The sequence below is a fragment of the Seriola dumerili genome, unplaced genomic scaffold (assembly GCF_002260705.1).
Source record: "Seriola dumerili isolate Sdu_G_001 unplaced genomic scaffold, Sdu_1.0 BDQW01000092.1, whole genome shotgun sequence".
Taxonomy (NCBI): domain Eukaryota; kingdom Metazoa; phylum Chordata; class Actinopteri; order Carangiformes; family Carangidae; genus Seriola; species Seriola dumerili.
Window position 1 is genome coordinate 1620603 of NW_019174347.1, and position 18731 is coordinate 1639333.

The 18731-nt window shown below is 40.2% G+C and overlaps 2 protein-coding genes across 4 annotated transcripts; both read left to right on the forward strand.

Annotated features, from left to right (window-relative positions):
* The first annotated feature begins 1709 nt into the window (after positions 1-1709).
* Positions 1710-8172, forward strand: LOC111222405 (toll-like receptor 2 type-1). Its single transcript, XM_022746120.1, has 3 exons — positions 1710-2707; positions 3079-4261; positions 6310-8172. The coding sequence occupies exons 1-3, from the start codon at positions 1713-1715 to the stop codon at positions 6769-6771; spliced, it is 2640 nt and encodes an 879-aa protein (XP_022601841.1). The 5' UTR covers positions 1710-1712; the 3' UTR covers positions 6772-8172.
* A 2789-nt stretch (positions 8173-10961) lies between these two features.
* On the forward strand, positions 10962-14815 carry LOC111222425 (protein S100-A1-like). 3 transcript variants are annotated; one of them, XM_022746149.1, is made up of 3 exons: positions 10962-11016; positions 13273-13422; positions 14479-14815. In XM_022746149.1, exons 2-3 carry the CDS (start codon positions 13282-13284, stop codon positions 14629-14631), a joined length of 294 nt encoding a protein of 97 aa, XP_022601870.1. In that variant the 5' UTR covers positions 10962-11016; positions 13273-13281; the 3' UTR covers positions 14632-14815. The 3 variants fall into 3 exon arrangements, with proteins under 3 accessions (XP_022601870.1, XP_022601868.1, XP_022601871.1); XM_022746147.1 differs by lacking the exon at positions 10962-11016 and adding an exon at positions 13002-13092; XM_022746150.1 differs by lacking the exon at positions 10962-11016 and adding an exon at positions 13161-13184.
* Positions 14816-18731: the final 3916 nt, after the last annotated feature.

Here is an 18731-nt window from a genome sequence, read left to right on the forward strand (position 1 = left end):
GAGGAGCGATTTTATCAAATGAACATCTGTTCCTGGAGAAAGAGGAGGAGGAGGAGGAGGAGGAGGAGATTTGGCATTAAACATCACAGTCAATCTCAACGTGACTGGCAGAGCTAAAAAACAATATTCAATCCCCCAATCAATGTCAGTGTTTTTGCAGACGCTGTAAAGTCATTTTAATTATGTTGCCATTCTGAATCAAACTTGTATTATTGTCCACTTTGCAGGGATGACACACTTTCTGGTGACTGTCCAAGCGGTCACAGATTAACAGGCCGTACACTAATCCCGTATAATGACCTATAATAACCTAAAATAAATAGGGAAACAATGCATTTCTAGTGCTCACATCCGCACAGACAGTAATGTTTATTCAAGTCACGTCACTTCTGGACTAGATAAAACTAACACTGTTTGTTTAATGGGGGTTATAAAGCGTGACTGCTCCTCCGTGTGAGTGTCTTGTGAGTGTGTGGCCTTGGACCAACAATATAAATAAAGGCAGAGGAGAGGGGATTTGAAAGAGTCTACGGTAGCAGCCTTAAGCAGGAAACTAGTCTTAAGTGGGTAAGTGTAGTGAAGTGTGCAGTGTATGATGCTGTTGTACAGTGGGGGGACTAATGAAAATGTCTGTTTTATATGGATGAGTCTGATGTCTTTTTCACTGCATATTTGCTGCCTGAGTTCACATAATGACTGCAGAGTGATGTGTGCAGCCTGATGTCTCCTGTGTCTCTTGCAAGGTCAGTATATTCTACAAGGACACATTTATGAGGTAATGGGAAATTATGGAAAATTGATCAAGAGGTCAAGTTTAAGATTTCCTTCTTTCCTCATATAGATCTGTCTGTTCTCTCTGTGTGACATTTTTAACTTTTTGGCCTCTTTTGTCTTTATCTGACTGAATTTCTTTCTTTTTATAATAAAGAAAAATCACGCATCTTACAAGAATTAGATGCCACTTCATTTCAGGTGTTTCTGTTGCGTGTCATATTTTTGCTCCACACAGATGAAGCAATTTAAAGAGCTGCACATCCTCCCACTCGTTCTGCAGACCGTAACTTTCATTTGATGCAATGACAGCACAGATCAAGATATTGCACCATCTCTTAACAGCAATATGCTGAGGGGTGCTCACAGAGATGAAAGAAAGTGACTTGTGTGTTTGTGTGCTTGTGTCTGTGTGTATCATAGAGAGATCTTTTTTTATTTTTTGTTTACTTATATATGTAAATCTGTAATTGCTACAGTAACACACTACAAAACATACTACATCACATGTAAAATTACTGCATTTAAATTTTTGACTTAAAGTGAACAAGCATCCAAAGTGAAAGCATTCATCTAACTTTACTGTCAGAAAACACGTATATCTTTATTTTTGGGGAAAGCAGTAATAATGCTGCTGTTATTTTTTGTTTAATCAAGCCTTAGTCTACTTTTTGGGATAAGAATTTTAGTATAGTATAGTATTTAGTTTAAGTATAGGCTACTATTGTACCAAGTACAGTATTTCTTTATGAAATATACTGGAGGAAAAGTAGAGTTTCTTAAAATGAAAAATATAGTACGTGGAAGAACGTGAAAAATGTGAAATAATCACTGTGCCAAACAACAATTTAGGTCAATGTCCTGCCACTTTTTCACTTGAATACAAAGGAAATGCTTAAAGTTTATATTTCCTGTTCTCTTTCCTTCACAGGTCTGTCACAATGATTTGGACATTGATTAATTTCAGTGCCCTCCTTCTTGGAGTGCTCACATCCCCAACTCCATCTTCAGACACCACTAACCCTAACCCTGACACTGAGGAAGGACGGTGTCGCATCTACAACTCTGGTCGCTCTGCAGACTGTCTGGGAAGACAGCTCAACAGTGTCCCCTGGAGGCAGTTTCCATCCACACTTCAAGATGTAGATCTCTCCTACAATAAACTTCAAGCTGTCCATGCTGATGACTTCATCCACCTCCCTCAGCTTCGCAAACTTCAGCTGACGTATAACAACATTTCGCACATTGACAATGACGCATTTAAAAACAACCCACTGCTGGAGCATCTTGACATCTTCAATAACTCCCTGCAGGAGATTCCTGCCAGGGCTCTGACACCTCTCCTGAATCTAAAACAGCTCTTCATGTCCAATAACCTTTACAAACATGCTACTTTGGCTGATAGCTTCTCCAAATTTGTCAAACTGCAGGTTCTGTCTATGGGTGGCCCTCTGGTGATGGGTCTAAAGAAAGCAGATTTTCAGCCCCTGAAGAACATAAGGTTATACGGGTTTGCAATTAAATGTTCCTCCTATCTGAACTACTATGAGCCTGGGAGTTTAGAAGTCATCCAGACCAAGCAGATGGGCTTTGACATGGCCATAGATCAACGGCCTAATGCTCTCCTTCACATGATACATGACCTCGCCAACAAGACATTCAGCGTCATCCAGTTCCGCAATCTCTTTGAGTTCATGTACTACAATGGGGAGGAGGACATTTTCCAAGGTTTAAAAGACGTTACAGCCTATCAGCTCATCTTTCACAGAGGGAAATTCAATGAGAATCTCATGAGGATGGCTTTGATGAACTTACAAGTCGCCCCCATCAAAAGGTTGAGACTTCAGTATATTGACTTTGCCCGTTCCCCCACATTTATTGACAGCGGAGCGGGTTCCAGCATCACAGACCTGGCACTAGATCGGTTGGATCTTTGGTGAGTATCATGTGTCAGTGTGACATATAATTAATTTGCTGTAAAATCTTTTTCACTCATTTGTCATAATCTCATGGTGAAATGTTTCTAGATTTGATGATAGGTTGACACTACCCCATGATATCTCACAATGTAGTTTACGTTCAGCTTTGATATCAGTTCTAGAGTTGTTAGTAGAGTATAAGCTTCTATGTTATGAATTTAAGTACATATTAAGTGGAAACACTGATCACAAGAATTCAACTAAAATTACGCCAAAACCGGCAATATGACAATATTGATTGTAAAATAACATTATGCAAATTGTACTGAACTGAGTATTTACTCTTTGTTTGAACATACAGAGTGTTAAAAGTCTTTATATCTTGTAGGTACATCAGCAATCCTGACATACTGCGATTTGACTGGCGTTTCAGCTGGTTCAACAAAATCAAGGAACTGTCTATTCAGTATGTGTATTTCAACTCTGCCCCTTGCGATTCCTGGCTCGAGATGGAAGGTGTGGAGTTTTTGGACGTCTCCAATAATCGACTACGCAATGAGTACATCTTCAACCAGCGGTGTGATTACAGAGGCACCATGCCAAATCTTCACACCTTCAACACAAGCAACAATGACCTGGCGAGCTTAAAAGACCTGTCGTTACTAATAGGGGAGTTTGAGCGGCTGCAGGTGTTGGATGTCAGTAACAACAAGCTTGGATCTGCTGAAAACAGTCGGGACTGTGTTTGGCAGCAAAATATCACTAAACTTATTGCTCACCACAATCACTTTGTAAGTGTAGCCCTCCGCTGTCTGCCCACCACATTGCACTACCTGGACCTGTCCTACTGTGACCTGGACCAGCTGGACATGACCTACTTTGAGCAAGCAACTAACCTGAAAGAGCTCCTCCTGAGCGGGAATAAAATCAAGTTCATCCCATCTAAGTGGGAAAGTCTGTCACTGCAGTCACTGGCTTTGGATGGGAATTCGTTTGGCCTCATTAGCAAGGCATCCTTCCAGGACATGCCTCAGCTATCTAACCTGAGGGCAGGGAATAATCCTTACCATTGCACTTGTGAGCTTCATGCTTTTGTCGAGGACACGATTTCACAGAAAAAGGTCAACCTCACAGACTGGCCTTGGAACTACAAGTGCTACCACCCAGAGCCCTTCCTCAACACAGCCATTTCCAAATACTTCCCAGGTCAGGTGGCCTGTGACATCAGACTAGTTATCATCATCTGTGTTGCGACCACTGCAGCGGTGATCTTGATACTGATGCTGATCTGCTATATTTTTGACCTCCCATGGTACACGAAGGCCACATATCAGATCATCAGGGCCAAATACAGAGCCCACAAGGAAAAAGCAGCAGGGGAATTAGGGACTTTTACCTATCATGCCTTCATATCCTACAGCCACCCTGATGCAGACTGGGTGAGGGACCAACTTTTACCCTGTTTGGAGAAGAACAGAAATCCTTATCGTCTGTGTATTCATGAGAGGGACTTCATGCCAGGAAGGTGGATCATCGATAACATCATTGAGAATATTGAAAGCAGTCGAAAGGTACCAGAATGTGCTTTTGTAATAGTCTTCCACATGACAGAATAAAGTATTATTCATAGAGTATAATGAAGAATTTTATATATTGCAATATACAGTCAAGCCCGAAATTATTCATACCCCTGGCAAATTTTGACTTAAAGTTACTTTTATTCAACCAGCAAGTTTTTCTTTGACCGAAAATGACACAGGCTTCTCCCAAAAGATAATAAGACGATGTACAAGAGGCATCATTGTGGAAAAAAGATATTTCTCAGCTTTTATTTACATTTGAACAAAAAGTGGCATGTCCAAAATTATTCATACCCTTCTCAATAATCAATAGAAAAGCCTTTATTGGCTATTACAGCGATCAAATGCTTCCTATAATTGCTGACCAGCTTTTTGCATGTCTCCACTGGTATTTTTGCCCATTCATCTTTAGCGATGAGCTCCAACTCTTTCAGGTTGGAGGGTCTCCTTGCCATCACCCTAATCTATATCTCCCTCCACAGATTCTCAATTGGATTCAAGTCAGGACTCTGGCTGGGCCACTGCAAAACGTTAATGTTTTTGTCCGCTAACCATTTCTTCACCACTTTTGCTGTGTGTTTTCGGTCGTTGTCAAACTGAAATGTCCACTGGTGCCCAAGGCCAAGTTTCTCTGCAGACTGCCTGATGTTGTTGTTGAGAATCTTGATGTATTGCTCTTTTTTCATGGTACCGTTTACTGTGATTAGGTTCCCTGGTGCATTGGCTGAAAAACACCTCCAAAGCATTAGGTTCCCACCACCATGTTTAACAGTGGGGATGGTGTTCTTAGGGTTGAAGGCTTCTCCTTTTCTAAGCCAAATGAAGGATACATCATTGTGGCCAAACAATTAAATTTTTGTTTCATCTGACCATAAAACAGAAGACCAGAAGTCTTCTTCTTTGTCCAGATGATCATTTGCAAAGGCCAAGCGGGCCATGACTGTCCACAAACCAACTGCAGAGAGCTGCTGTTTTTCACCTGTTAAGTTGATTAAAACAGGTGTTCCCAATGAATCAGGGTAATTAAGATGCTTTAGAACAGCTTGGACTATTTGGAAGGGTATAGAACTTTGGATTTTCCCATAGACTGTGACAGTTTGCAAAGGGTATGAATAATTTTGGACATGCCACTTTTTGTTCAAATGTAAATAAAAGCTGAGAAATATTTTTTTCCACAATGATTCCTCTCGTACATCGTCTTATTATCTTCTGGGAGAAGCCTGTGTCATTTCCAGTCAAAAAAAAACCTTGCTGGTTGAATAAAAGTAACTTTAAGTCAAAATTTGCCAGGGGTATGAATAATTTCGGGCTTGACTGTATATTGCAAGTTATCTCAGTAAACTGAAATTCAAATTCGAATACTCATTGTGAAACCTGTCAGTTAGTTTGGGCAGACAGCTTTTGAGGAACTATGTTTTCGATAAATTGATGTTTCTGCTGAGCCGGGTTGGTGATGGCAACATCACATTCTCTGTCACGAATGTTTAATGATTGGGCCATGATTGGGTTTAGCTTGTGGTTTAGTTTCAGTAAGCCCACATTGACTTCCCCTGTGGCACTTCCCCTAAGGGAAGTTTCCACTGCTATCTTAGGTTATTGATCAAGTCGTGTGAATAAGCTTCCTGGAAACTTGATGATTCTGTGATATTGATTCTCAAAGGGCTCAAGAAGCAACAATGATATACACTCAAGGGGCAGATGTTATGATTGTGATAAACCAAGAACTGGCTGTAGGGCGCCATTGGGCTGTGAATTTGATGCTGACCTTCACCTGTAGTTTTGAGGTTTGACCATCAGCGGCTTTAGATTGTTTTGAGAATTTCTAGTGTTTATAGAAAAGGTTGTAGTGCAGAAGATTTCCATCTGCACCAGCACCATACCATTTCCCTAACATCCTAGGCTTGCTTTTGGATAGAGCATGACGCTTACTAGCACAATTCATAGCCACATTATATCCTCTGTAAAGGAAATGCAGTGCAATTTTAATCCATGTTTTCATTTCCTTTCTTTCTTATCTGATTTTCTTTTTCCATCCTCAGGTGATATTTGTCCTCTCCCGGCACTTTGTTAACAGTGAGTGGTGCAACTACGAGCTGTACTTCGCTCAGCAGAGAGCAATGGGAAAGACCTTCAGTGATGTCATCCTAGTGGTGAAGGAGCCCATTGATCCCAGCTCCCTGCCCAGCAAGTACTGCAAGCTGAAGAAGATGCTGAGTACTAAGACATACCTGGAGTGGCCCCAGCAGGTCAACCAGCAGGCGTTTTTCTGGGAACAGCTCAGGAGTGTTCTGGGCAAACCGACCATGACCCGAAAAAGGGATCACAGTGTCAAGAGCAGGACTTCATCTGTGGGCAGCATTTCTGTGATTGGGCTCCCCAATGAGGATGTGGGGCCAGACGTAGCAAAAAATAACGAAAACCAAGAAGCAGAGATCAAGCTGATAAAAAGGAATAATGATGAGTTGTCAAATCAGAGACAAATACCTGTGATGGCATTTTAACCAAAAGGGTTAAAAAATAAAGATTGTACAATAGCTTACATTTCTCTAGTATTGTCTCAGTAAAGACCTGAACTCAAGCAACCTTTTGTGTTTGGGTTATGCCAAGTTGGGAGCAAAAGCCACCATCTCATTAAGATGACAGACAATAACATGATCCCTACCTGCCCTTGGCATTCTGTCATGTTATCCCCGAGGGCTGAGCTGATGCCTACTGCTCCGCTTTCCCTCTGAGCGTCTCGGGGCAGGTGCCCCGCTGACAGGCGCTGAAAGGCCACAAACTCAACAGCTCAAATGAGATCTCCCATGTCGCACTCTGGATAACAAGCTAGGTGCCAGGACGATGTGGTGACAGGCGCCACAATGTGAGGGGACTGTGCTCTGTTACACTCTTGGCCCACAGAGGTATGAGATCATGGATGTTCCACTCTGATGTCTCAGAGCCGAGTCAAAGGCCATGCAGGCAACATAATACCAATACTCCATAGGAATATACAGAGAGAGATTGGCCCCAACTGCTAACCTGCCTGGGAACATTATAGTCAAAATCTCAAGTGAATCTTAGTAGATCATTTGATTCACCGATCCATGGTGGCTCTTGAGTACAGGCAGTGCTTAGTGATAGAAAAGTAAAGCACACAAGTTTTAGTGCAAAGAAAGAAATTGGGGATTTGTAACACCCGGGGACTTTGTATCAGCTCTTTGAGTGTGTGCTAATTAACTCTTAATCTTGAAGCGGCTCTCTGTAGGCCTTCTAGTGTTTCAAGTGGTCTGCTCCTGTATTAAACTATTACATGCATGGTGAGGCAATCACTGATTTGATTGCTGCCAAATGTCTGTCTTAACTTGGACTGGTTGTGCTGTTTGTCTTAATCACTGCTTTCAACAGATATTTTTAATCAACTGCTCATGACATGTAGAAATAAGAGGACGAATCCCATCACATGGGCATCTTAGAAATGTTATTTGAAACTTAATAAATGTTTGGCCACTAGGGGGCAGTAGAACAGACACATAGCCCTGACATATCACAAAATGAAGTTATCACTAATATGTTTGCATGTCCACTTGATGAACGTTAAGTTCAATAATCACTCTCCTTTTAGCCCTGGTCTACTGAGAAAAATATCTTGCTCTGTAGATGAACAAAAACATTTGCTTTCAACACTTTCACCAGGCGTGTCTGCAGACATTCAACCAAAGTGATGATGCAGAATTAGAGCCAAATATGTGCTCACTCACTAGCAGAAAAATAATCTTTTAAAAAAGTTTAGGAATACCAGTGTTTAATCATCATTTAATAATTTATACACGTGCTTGTTATATCAAATCAGGCTTCTTTAAATCTCTAAATGTAATGCCTCAAATATCTCCAGTAATGTAAAATAAGGAGCAGGTTGTGTAAACAAGCAATAAATTATAATGTTTGAACCTTTAGGTTACTCTGTTTTTTTAATTCATTCTTTTTATTTCAAAGTTATTTTCAAAAGGAGAAGAGTATGAACTTTAAGGTCTCTCCACCATCTCCACCAATCCAAAGGTAAGCCCCCTCCACTTGATGGCTAGAGGTTGGTACTAAAATGGACACTAGGAGCCCAAAGCATTGAGGTTAACAGGCCTGGGTAGTTCATTTACATTAGGGTAACTAACTATCAGACTGTCCCCAAGGCCCGACACTCATGGCATGTCCGGTAAAAAGAATCTCTTTTAGGACAGTGACAGACTCCCTCAGAAGGGGGCAACTCTCCGGGTGACACCTCCATGTTTTTATCAACTTCTTTCTCTCTGCATTCAGTACTGCATCAGTGTTTTCTAACAGTATTAAAATACAAATCATCTTGACTCATCTGTCTGCAAAGTTTGCATGTGTGGACATCTGCAGAGTTTGCAAATGTCCTGCAGATGACACCGTTGAACTAAACATTCTCTGCTGGATGTTGTCATTACTGCTCTACAGAGAGAAAGGGGGAGAGGGAGGGAGGGATAGAGGGAAGGTTGGGGGAGAGTGGATGATGGTTAAACAGGCCGCACAAATCCTCACCACTGCATATATGAAATGTGCTATACAATATCTGATTCTGTAGTTTATTGTTAAAAGACACGTGTCTATTTTTGATGCAGACTGTGTGTATACATTCTGTACTTCCTGCTCTAGTTTTATGATATTTAAAAGTCTAACCGTTTTAGTCCCGACTGTTAACGTGCGATTACGTTGGGTGACTCGCACCCATCCACAAGATGAAGAGCTCTTTCTCTGGCTTTCATGTGCAGCTGTCTCACTTTTCCTCAAAGCAAGAATAGAAAATCTGTCTCTTAGTAAATGTTTCTGAATTCAACATTTGACTAAAAATTATTAACAAAAATCTGAAATGTTGTCAGATCAGACATTTTTTTAAAACTCAATTTGCACTGACACCAGGGAAATTACTTCACTGTATCACTAAGATTTTCAGACACTGTATATATAACATTGTACAGTGTACATACTGTACATATTTGCTTGTGTAGCCTTAATGCAATTTGAGCCACAGCAAATGATCTCATAACTACCTTTTTTATATTTGCAGCAGTGTTTGCTATTAAAATGTACTTTGGTTTTGTGCCTCAAGTTTAATCATTAACTAGAAGCATGCAAATATCCATAGAGCCTTCATATTGTGCCACCTGGAGATACTGATGTAAATCAACCCCGATCATTTGCATTCAGCGAACGGAGGATTTCATTTGACCGGCGTGCGCTTCATTTGTATTGCCTCTCAAGTTGCACCGTCCTTCAAGCATAATAACTCGGTTAATTGCAAATGTTGTGATGTGAAAATACCTAACTAGCATAAGAGAGAGAGGCCTACAGGCAGCACAAAAGGAAGAAAACTGTGGCAGGAAAGAGGAAAGAATTGTTTCAGCTTATTTGTTGTTTGATTTGTCAATATAGTTAACAGCTCTGGAGGCAAAGTAATGTAGAAATTTGAGAGAACTTCATTTGGAGTTTAGCACACAAGGTTCTTGCAAAGGTACTGAATATAAAACTGTCCAAACTGACCAAATCGCAAGAAAGAAGTGGCAGAGTTTGTTTTCTAAATTGTTTGGAAAGTGTCTGTATAGCATATTTTGCCTATACAAATATTATAAAATGTTGAGCTTGACAGTTCATTTAACTGACAAAGCAATTTCACTGCATGGTCAAGAATTAACTTTAAGTCTCAGCAAAGCTCCATATTTTACACTTCTCCTGTGTTTTATCTCATGTGTTCATCAGGAATACATTTGTGGTTTTAAGAACCAAAAACCATATCAATGTAGTTTTACATCTCCTCTCACAGGCTCCTCTCTGGAGCTCTAGTAACAACAGGTCAGTCAGCCAATCAGAAGAAGGAAGGCCTCTCTTCTGATTGGCTGACTGTTTTCTGAGTGATCCAATAAAAATATAGCAGATTTCACGTAAAAACACTCAGAGAAACCAAATCCTGTAAAAGGTTTGGATGGTGGGTCTGAGTGGGCATGGTATGGGCAGTGACTGCTTTGTTGTGACATCACAAAGTTCCAGAAGTCCTGACGGCTCGTTTTAAGGCTCAGTTTCTGAATACAGGCTGTGTGCATTTCTCTGTGGACTGAGAGCTTTGATACTTTCACAGTATTAATATAGGACCTAGACCAGCCTCATAATCAAACAACACATGGACATCTACCTTTATACAATATGGGTCCTTTAAACTAACATAGACACAGAGTGTATTTAAAGTGCTCAGAAAAAATGGCAGTTTAAACATATACACTTTAATAGCAACTGGCTGATGTTTATCTGCTGAGGAAGCTCCTGTGATGTAACCAAGAGCCCCAGAACAACCATTAAATGGACCTTGTAAAAAAAAAAAAATACATTTAAAAAAAAAGATACATTTGCAATTTTAATATTATAGTCCTTGAAACAGGACAGTTAACTTGGATTAAAATTAAATTGTTTGTTTATGCTGTTTCACCATATCTGCTGCTTTAAACAGGCACCTCTTTGCTAACATGTCAGCCATAACTTTATAAGGCGATGATATATTTGTCAGGCTAATTTGCGTCCACACACCGGCTGTTCTTTTGCCTTACAAGGCGAGTCACCTGTGCAGCAGGTGACGCTGCTGCCGTCCGGGGGGAGGGTCCTATCTGATCCAGATTTGCTTGTGCACTGATGAGAGGAGCCCATATAAATGATGAGAGCTGAAGCCGCCTCCACCAGCACCTGTGAGCGCCACTGTTCAGGTGAGTCTCCGCTGTGTCTTTGTTAAGAGGCGAATAGTTGTTTCAGTGAGACATAAACAGACAGAATGTGATTCCGTGTTTTTCATGTATTTTGTCATTTTCACGTTGAGTGGCGTCTGCAGTCTGCTCGTGGTTTAGTCTCAGTTAATTAACAGCAGCTTTGCATTTGACATTCAAAAGGCTTTTAATTAGCTTCCTGAAATAAATCATTAACAGCATTTATGGAGGCTAATTAAGGGAATGTGGCGGCGCATTGTTCAGCGAAGTGATGTAGTGGGTTATATCTTATATATCTCAGGCTTGAGGAGTTATTCACACACACACATGCGCGCACGCGCGCAGATAGGAACCATCAGACAGTGTTAACGAGGACACGTGAACCTGTCAAGGGTTAATCCTCAGGGTGAAGGCATCAGGTTGTTTACGTTACATAATGCAAGCCACAATCTACAATTCTACTTTATGTGCAAGCCGCCCTGCAGGGGGTCTGTCCTTTGTCCTCCGCTGGTTCACGGAGGTTGGAGGGGAAATGACTCAGCCCCATCACCCTCCCCGCCCCCTGCAGCAGCAGCTTCTCAGGTGTCTGATAGAGTGAAGGGCAGGTGTAAGGTTAGGGATTTAAATAGTTTTAACTCCGGCTGTATTTTATTTGGACTCAGGCTGAGTTTGACACAGGCATCAGCAGGTTTCACCGAATATTACTTTAATAAACGTGTTAATCCATATGTGACGCGTATCTGTTTGTTGACAAAGGAGTAAAATGTGTGCATACGTTCTCTGGAGACTCTATTATGTTGGTGCGATTACTCATCACAATCAGCAGATGATTCATGTCTTCCCACATTATTAAGTAGACTGAAATAATCTCTGCCTGGTGTCTTTTTTTTTTTTTTTTTTAAATTAACTTTTTTGACAAGCACATGCTCAAAAATCATGTTTACAAATCAGTCAAAGCACTGAGCGCACATGATCCATTTTTACTGGCAGCAGTGTCACTTGAAAGTCACTAATTGAGGTTATTGTTGTTGTCATGGTTCACAATATGTGGAAATAATTGTGACGCCAATACACAATGAAAATGTGTATATTTTGTGTAACAGGCAACAATGAAAAGCTGGAGACGCTCCTCCTCTCCCTGTGAGATAAAGCGCAGGTTAAGAGGAAATGATAGATAATGAAAGGATTTCTCTGAAGTTCAATACTTCCTATGATTCCTTCTTTAGCTCAGGCCAACTATTATGAGCCTGTTTTTTTTTTTTTACAAAAGCAAAATGCAATCTAAACTAGGGGATAATGTTACCCCGTAGTCTGCATATAAAGATGGACGTAGCCTCTGTTACGTCACTTAATAAAATTTAGATGGGCAAGTTGTATTAAAAACTCGGTTTGTCCACCAGGGGGCACTGACAAGTTTCTTTTTCAATTGTTAAATGACCTGCTTGTATCTTGATCACGATCAACAAAGCAACAAACTAACTCCAATCCTAACTCCACCCTTCAGTTTCCAGTCTTTATGCTAAGCTAAGCTAACAGGCTGCTAGCTGTACCTTCATACTTAGGCTACTGTACCAGTATGAGAGTGGTATCCTGGTCATCTTCTCTAACACTCAGCAAGAAGACAAATAAGCATATTTCTCAAACTCTACCATTTTATAACTGACAGCTCTTTGATCGGCTATACGGGTATTTGACATGACTACGACACACTAAGAGAAATCAAGCGATCCAACCTTAATTTGTTGAGGCAGGTTTTAAAAAGGCTTTCAGAAGAATCAAGACTGAGCCAAGCTTGAGAGATTTTCTTTTAAGGCAGTTTTCCCTAAACTGTGAAAATAGACGAGCTCCACTGACAAGTCAGTCATTTGACAGACGATGAACCTAAATGCTGAAACATAATGAAGCGGAGTATCAGCAGAGGAGCATCAGAAACGTTTTTTAAGCTGATGGCACAATGTCTTGTTTTGTACTTTTGATTAATATGTTTCGAATTTTGGTTTTGCTCTCAGGGAAAGTCTGTATCTACTGTGAACCATCTCACCCTCTGCCCTTCAACTCCACAGCCAAGTGACATCTTTGGTAACCTGATAACTGCTTTTTTGTTTGTTTGTTTGTTTGTTCATTTCCTCCAGCTTCCTGCTTGAAGAGAAAAAAAATCTTCCTGCACTCAAGTATTTCTTCTTTCTTTTGTCCCTGATCAGTGGAAATCTGTTACTGTGAGTTTTTAATATTGACTCTTAATTTGTCCTTCAATTTTAGGACTGAAACATGAATTACAACCTGCAAGACGCCATGGCTGGCCTCATTGACGTGTTCCACTCCTATTCGGGAAAAGAAGGTGACAAGCACAAGCTGAATAAGAGAGAGCTGAAGACCCTGTTAAACGAAAAGCTCCCAGGCTTCCTGTCAGTGAGTATCTGTCGACTGTTTTCCAAAGTAAATTAGAATTTTTGTACAGTAACGATCCTCACGTCCCACATCTAATAAAAAGTTTGCAGTCATAATACTTACAATGCTACGTTCAATGCTAAATACAAAACAAATTAAATACCAGAGGGGTACTGCTGTTGTCTCCAGGAGGAATTTAGGTTGTCATCAATCACAGAACATTTTGTTAACGGAGTAATCCTTTTTTACTAGTACAAAACAACTAATTATTAAGTTAGACACTACAAAACTGAAGAGTTCCTATAAAACAAATGTTTGTCACACATCTTTGCCAGCTCTTAGATGAGGGTTAAACCCAGGCATCCCCTGTTGTGGAGGTTTTACAGTTGGCTAAGAACAGCTGCAACACCTGGCTCTGATGCTGCATTCATGACATGTTGAGAGTCGTAAATTACAAGCTCATAGTTGGGGGGGAAAAATGTATTTGAGTGCATGAACAGGTGTCATGCAGAAATTTAGGTCCTCAATTTACCTGACTTGACATCATAATAACTACAATCACAGCGTCCTCCACCGTGACTTGTAGGGACAGATATTACAAAAACACTATTGAATTATTTTTAATAAGTAATTTACTATTGTATGTGATACATGCACATTCTCATCAGTGACGACTACAAATAGAAGCACATTCACCTTAGACATTTTCTGTCTTGCTCAACTGTGGAAAACAGCTGCAGTATCTTGTTTGGAAACAACATGAGGCCACTTTGTGATGATTGGAAAACCCACTAAACGCCATGTTATCTTTTTTATTAGAAAAATAATCCACACTGTTAATTAGCTTCCGTGATTATAAATGCAACATTTTTCTACTTCATCAGAAATTAACTTTATCAAACTTTTTATATTCCATTTAATTATTTAAACGGTAGATACAACAAACAATACACACTCCACATGTCATCACTCCCCCACCCCAGGCCCCAAAGTGTATGAGAGAAGAATGAATGAATGAATGAATGAATGAATAAAAACATCTTTTGTTTGATTGTCACTACGATGCTTCTGTTTTAGGCCAGCAACGACCCCATGTTGGTCGAGAAGATCATGAATGACCTGGATGAAAACCAGGACGGTGAAGTGGACTTCCAGGAGTTCGTCGTCCTGGTCACTGCACTGACCGTCGCCTGCAATGAGTTCTTCACAGGCTGCTCGAAGAAAGACTGAACTTCTGTAGTTTCAAGTTAAATCGATAATCCCTTCTTCACACAATTTATATACTAACGATGTGGGTCCATGTTATGGATGTAACGGTTTGAATCACTCCTTGAACACAGCACCTTGAAATGTTAAAGTAGGTGTGTTTTTGTCCTTGAAAAGCTGTCCAGCTCAATAAAGATGTTGTCCTGTTTTCACGTCTATTATTTCAGGAAACAAGCTAAATGTCTTTTTATTGCAGAATTTGAGTATTAAAGGAGCTGTAAACATGTGGAACAAACTCCATAACAGTACTGGCAACCTTGAGCGCCACCCAGTGTCTGATGGGAGGTAGTTCACATCAGCTTGCTGGTCCTGATGTCATCCTAATGCTGGTTGTGCGCCGGTCCCAGCTCATTCAATTACGTCAGTCATGGAGGCTCTAAGACGCTGTCTTTCATTCATTCATTCATCAAACACATTATGACTGTGCATTTCAAAAGGAAGAATGCTGTACAGTCACTCTGAATAGCAGATAAACCAAAGGTTCATTGACGCAACGCACTGCAGGCTTTTATGCAACTGTTATTCTTTGTATAGAAAGGCATGCATTACCGGTACATCAGCTGCTCAATGACTCCTGGGCTGACCTTTTCCCCCTGAGTGATTTAAATAATGCAGTTCTTCTGAAATGAGACACTTGGCAGTCAGAAAATTAAAAATATTGAGCGGGAGTTGAAATGATGAATGCATATAGATTTATCAAAGCACATGAATTTTTAGTAGGAATTTAATCTAATTTAAAAAGTTTCCTCTACAGCAGCTACATGATACCAAAACGATTTCACAGATTGAACATTGAGATTATAATATAAACATAAATCAGAGCAGAGCTGAATTATCAGTATTAAAGCTTCCATATTTTATAAAGGTAGATTTCTTGATTATGAAGCAGGTCTAGGTTCTATATTAACATGTGAAAGTATCAAAGCCTCAGTCCACAGAGAAATGCACACAGCCTGTTCAGAAACTGAGCCTTAAAACTTAAAGCTTCTGTAACTTTGTGATGTCAAAACAAAGCAGTCACTGCTCTCTGCCATGCCCCAAGCCCCACCCGCCTTGCCCCGCCATCCAACCTTGCAGGATTTGGTTTCTCTGAGTGTTTTACCTGAAATCTGCTATATTTTTATTCAATCACTCAGAAAACAGTCAGCCAATCAGAAGAGAGGCTCAGAGCCTCCTCACCTCGGATTGGCTCTCAGACCTGTTGTTACTACACCTCCAGAGAGAAGCCTGTGAGAGGAGATGTAAAACTACATTGAAATGGCTTTTGGTTCTTAAAACCAGAAATGTATTCTCGATAGTGTGAGTTTCAAATTTCACTCCAAAAACATCTAAAAAGTGATAACAGAAATGCACAGCTTGACTCAGACTTGTGCCAGGGTGTCAGACAGAGGTGGCCTTACATCCTCTGTCTTTATTAGCACACGTAGGGAGAAGGAGCATTTAAGGTGAAAAGCAGCCTTGAATAGGGCCACACACAATGCAGTCTGTAGAAACTCAATATGGGCCCTTACAAAGTCGTGAAGCGTCTTCAATTATGCAACAGCAGCTTGTCGGACGGCTATTTATGCAGAAACTCCTCAGAAACACAAGCTCTGGTGACATGACACTGCAGCCAGTACTGCAAAACACAGGATTGTCTACTGTACAGACAAGTCTACCCTGCCACCACTAGATGGTAACAAAGAGGCATTTTACACATTGAAGGACTCTTTGCTCATTTCATTGTTCTGATGCAATCTCAAAAGTAACATAGCCTTCCCAGTTTTCTGTGCAAATCTATGATATAAAAATTCTGCAAACGATTACGCATTAGGTTCAGTGACAATGTTTTTAAAATGAACATTTCTGCAAGATCTGTGCATAGCAACTATGGTATGTGGTTGTGGTTTTGGCAAATAAAATATGCTGGAGGTATGAGTAGGGCTAGAGCAATAAAACACTTGGTTATGGTTAAGCGCACAACTGACCAATCAACTCACTGGAAAGATGGAACCACCTCTTCGAGGATGCCAACTTCAACCAAAGAGTTACATAAATAAAACTACTTTCAAACCCGATATTTATCTTTTTTTCTTTTACAGGAACGGCCTGATCACAGCAGCAGACCTGTCTGAATGGAGCAGTTTGGGTTAAGGCCCTTGCTCAAGGGCACAACAGCGGTTTTGATAAGGGTTGGGTGATTGCCGTTCTTTCACTTTTCCCATGCAGATTTAACCCTGCCAGTCCAAGGATCAAACCCCCGACCTTCGAAATCACAAGATTGTCCCTCTAACCTTTAGGCCACCACTGCCTGATTTATATAAATAAACATGTATTTATGTCTATTTCATTTTTCCTTTTCTCAATTTTTTCTTGCATTTTCATCTCAAATACAGTAAATTTTCTCCTCCTCAACATTTGGGTGAACTATGTTATGTATTGTAATTCGTGCACCTGTTAAAACCAGTGACTATTTCAACAGCTCATCATGGTTAGATATAGAGGTAATAAAGTGTTTTTTGGGGAATTAAACCTTTAAATAGTAAAGGTGCAAAAAGACTGGTGTATCTGAAACTCATCTACACTAAGCGCTGTGACCCAGAGCAGCTTCTCTGACAGCACATACTGCTCTTTGTTTTCTATTTAATTGTGTTGGATTCAGAACTTTTAATGATTAAAGTGTCACATCTGCCTGGTGAGAGTTGAAATACGATAACAATCACAGAAAAAATATTTCCTCTTGCTAGTAGCATCACAGGCTGTTTTTAAGACTTCCAAAATGCTGTGTAGATATTTAAGGTCAGATTTTTTAAAATGTTTTAACTTTTGTTGATATTCTTGACTCTTTTTCACGTGCATTTTAATTAACCTTTAGCTGAGTCAGCAAGTTTTTCCAAAGATTCATTTGATAAATTCAGTCATGTATTCATTCAACCTCTGTGGTTGAGGGTTGTGCATAAGGTAGAAAGGAAGTAGTGTTCTGTATTATATTTTGATATCTTTATTATTTATATGATTATTTTTTGGCATTCTGGATTTATCTTTATTCAATAATAATCACAGCAATATTTTGGGTTTAACTTCCTACTGCTCCAGTAAACAACAACAAAATGCCATTTTTGGCAGGCAGGTCCCCCTGTGTGTCAATCACGTGGTAGCCACAAACTAAAACCAGTCTGTTTTAACAGTCTGTTTTCTCCTATAAGAGACCATAATTTGAAAAATCATCATATTGTATTCAAGAAAACTTCAAACTAGCGATTCAGACCATAAACACGTAGCGAAAACGTTTACTGAGGTAATAAATCAAGTGAAGTAGGGTCATTTTGGCTTCATTTTCCAGACCCGGAGTCGATGTCCATTATTTATATACACTATGCATTTCCACGAGCGTTTTGGCCTCATACCTCTGTGTTCCACTGTGCCCTGTCTGAACCACAATTTGGGCAGTCTTGGCAATTCAGTTAGTACAGAACAGGGGTCTCCAACCTTTCTTACTCCGAGAGCTACTTTGACCAAACAAAAGGGGCTGAGAGCTCCTCATGTCGTATATCACTGGTTACATTTACTCACACATCGTATCAAAACACTCCAAACCAAATCATTTAACAAGTCATCAAACATCAACAATCTGTGTATTTGATTTAGTTTCATACGCAGTGAGGTTGTGTTGCTTAAAGTTTGAACTATGCGTCCATGTTTGTACAAACAATATTCTCTCTCACTCTTACGCCATCTGTTGGGGACCCCTGGTAGGCCTATAGAACAATTCTGCAATTTTTGCATTGTTTTCAATATTGTCAACATTAACAATTTTCCCAGATCTGTGCATGGAAACTATGGTGTGGTTGTGATTTTGGCAAATAAAATATGGTGAAGGTATGGGTAGGGCTAGGCAACTAAACACTTGATTTACAGTTAGGGAGAAGTCATGGCTTAATAAAAGTGTGAATGAGAATCACAGGTTTGTGATGGGACATGGGTCTGTAGTGCCAGTAATGCCACACCAATCTCTAAACATGTCTTGTCCAGCGGGGCGTATATAACCCAGGTGTCAGGTGTAGATAGGAGTGTCTTTGTCTACA

What these genes read in the sequence shown, in the direction of transcription:
- LOC111222405 (XM_022746120.1), top strand. Translation starts at nt 1,713, where the DNA reads ATGATTTGGACATTGATTAATTTCAGTGCCCTCCTTCTTGGAGTGCTC. An exon ending in CTAGATCGGTTGGATCTTTG is followed by an intron (nt 2,708 to 3,078) that starts GTGAGTATCATG and finishes TATATCTTGTAG; the next exon opens with GTACATCAGCAATCCTGACA. An exon ending in ATATTGAAAGCAGTCGAAAG is followed by an intron (nt 4,262 to 6,309) that starts GTACCAGAATGT and finishes TTCCATCCTCAG; the next exon opens with GTGATATTTGTCCTCTCCCG.
- LOC111222425 (XM_022746149.1), top strand. Translation starts at nt 13,282, where the DNA reads ATGAATTACAACCTGCAAGACGCCATGGCTGGCCTCATTGACGTGTTC. An exon ending in AGCTCCCAGGCTTCCTGTCA is followed by an intron (nt 13,423 to 14,478) that starts GTGAGTATCTGT and finishes CTTCTGTTTTAG; the next exon opens with GCCAGCAACGACCCCATGTT.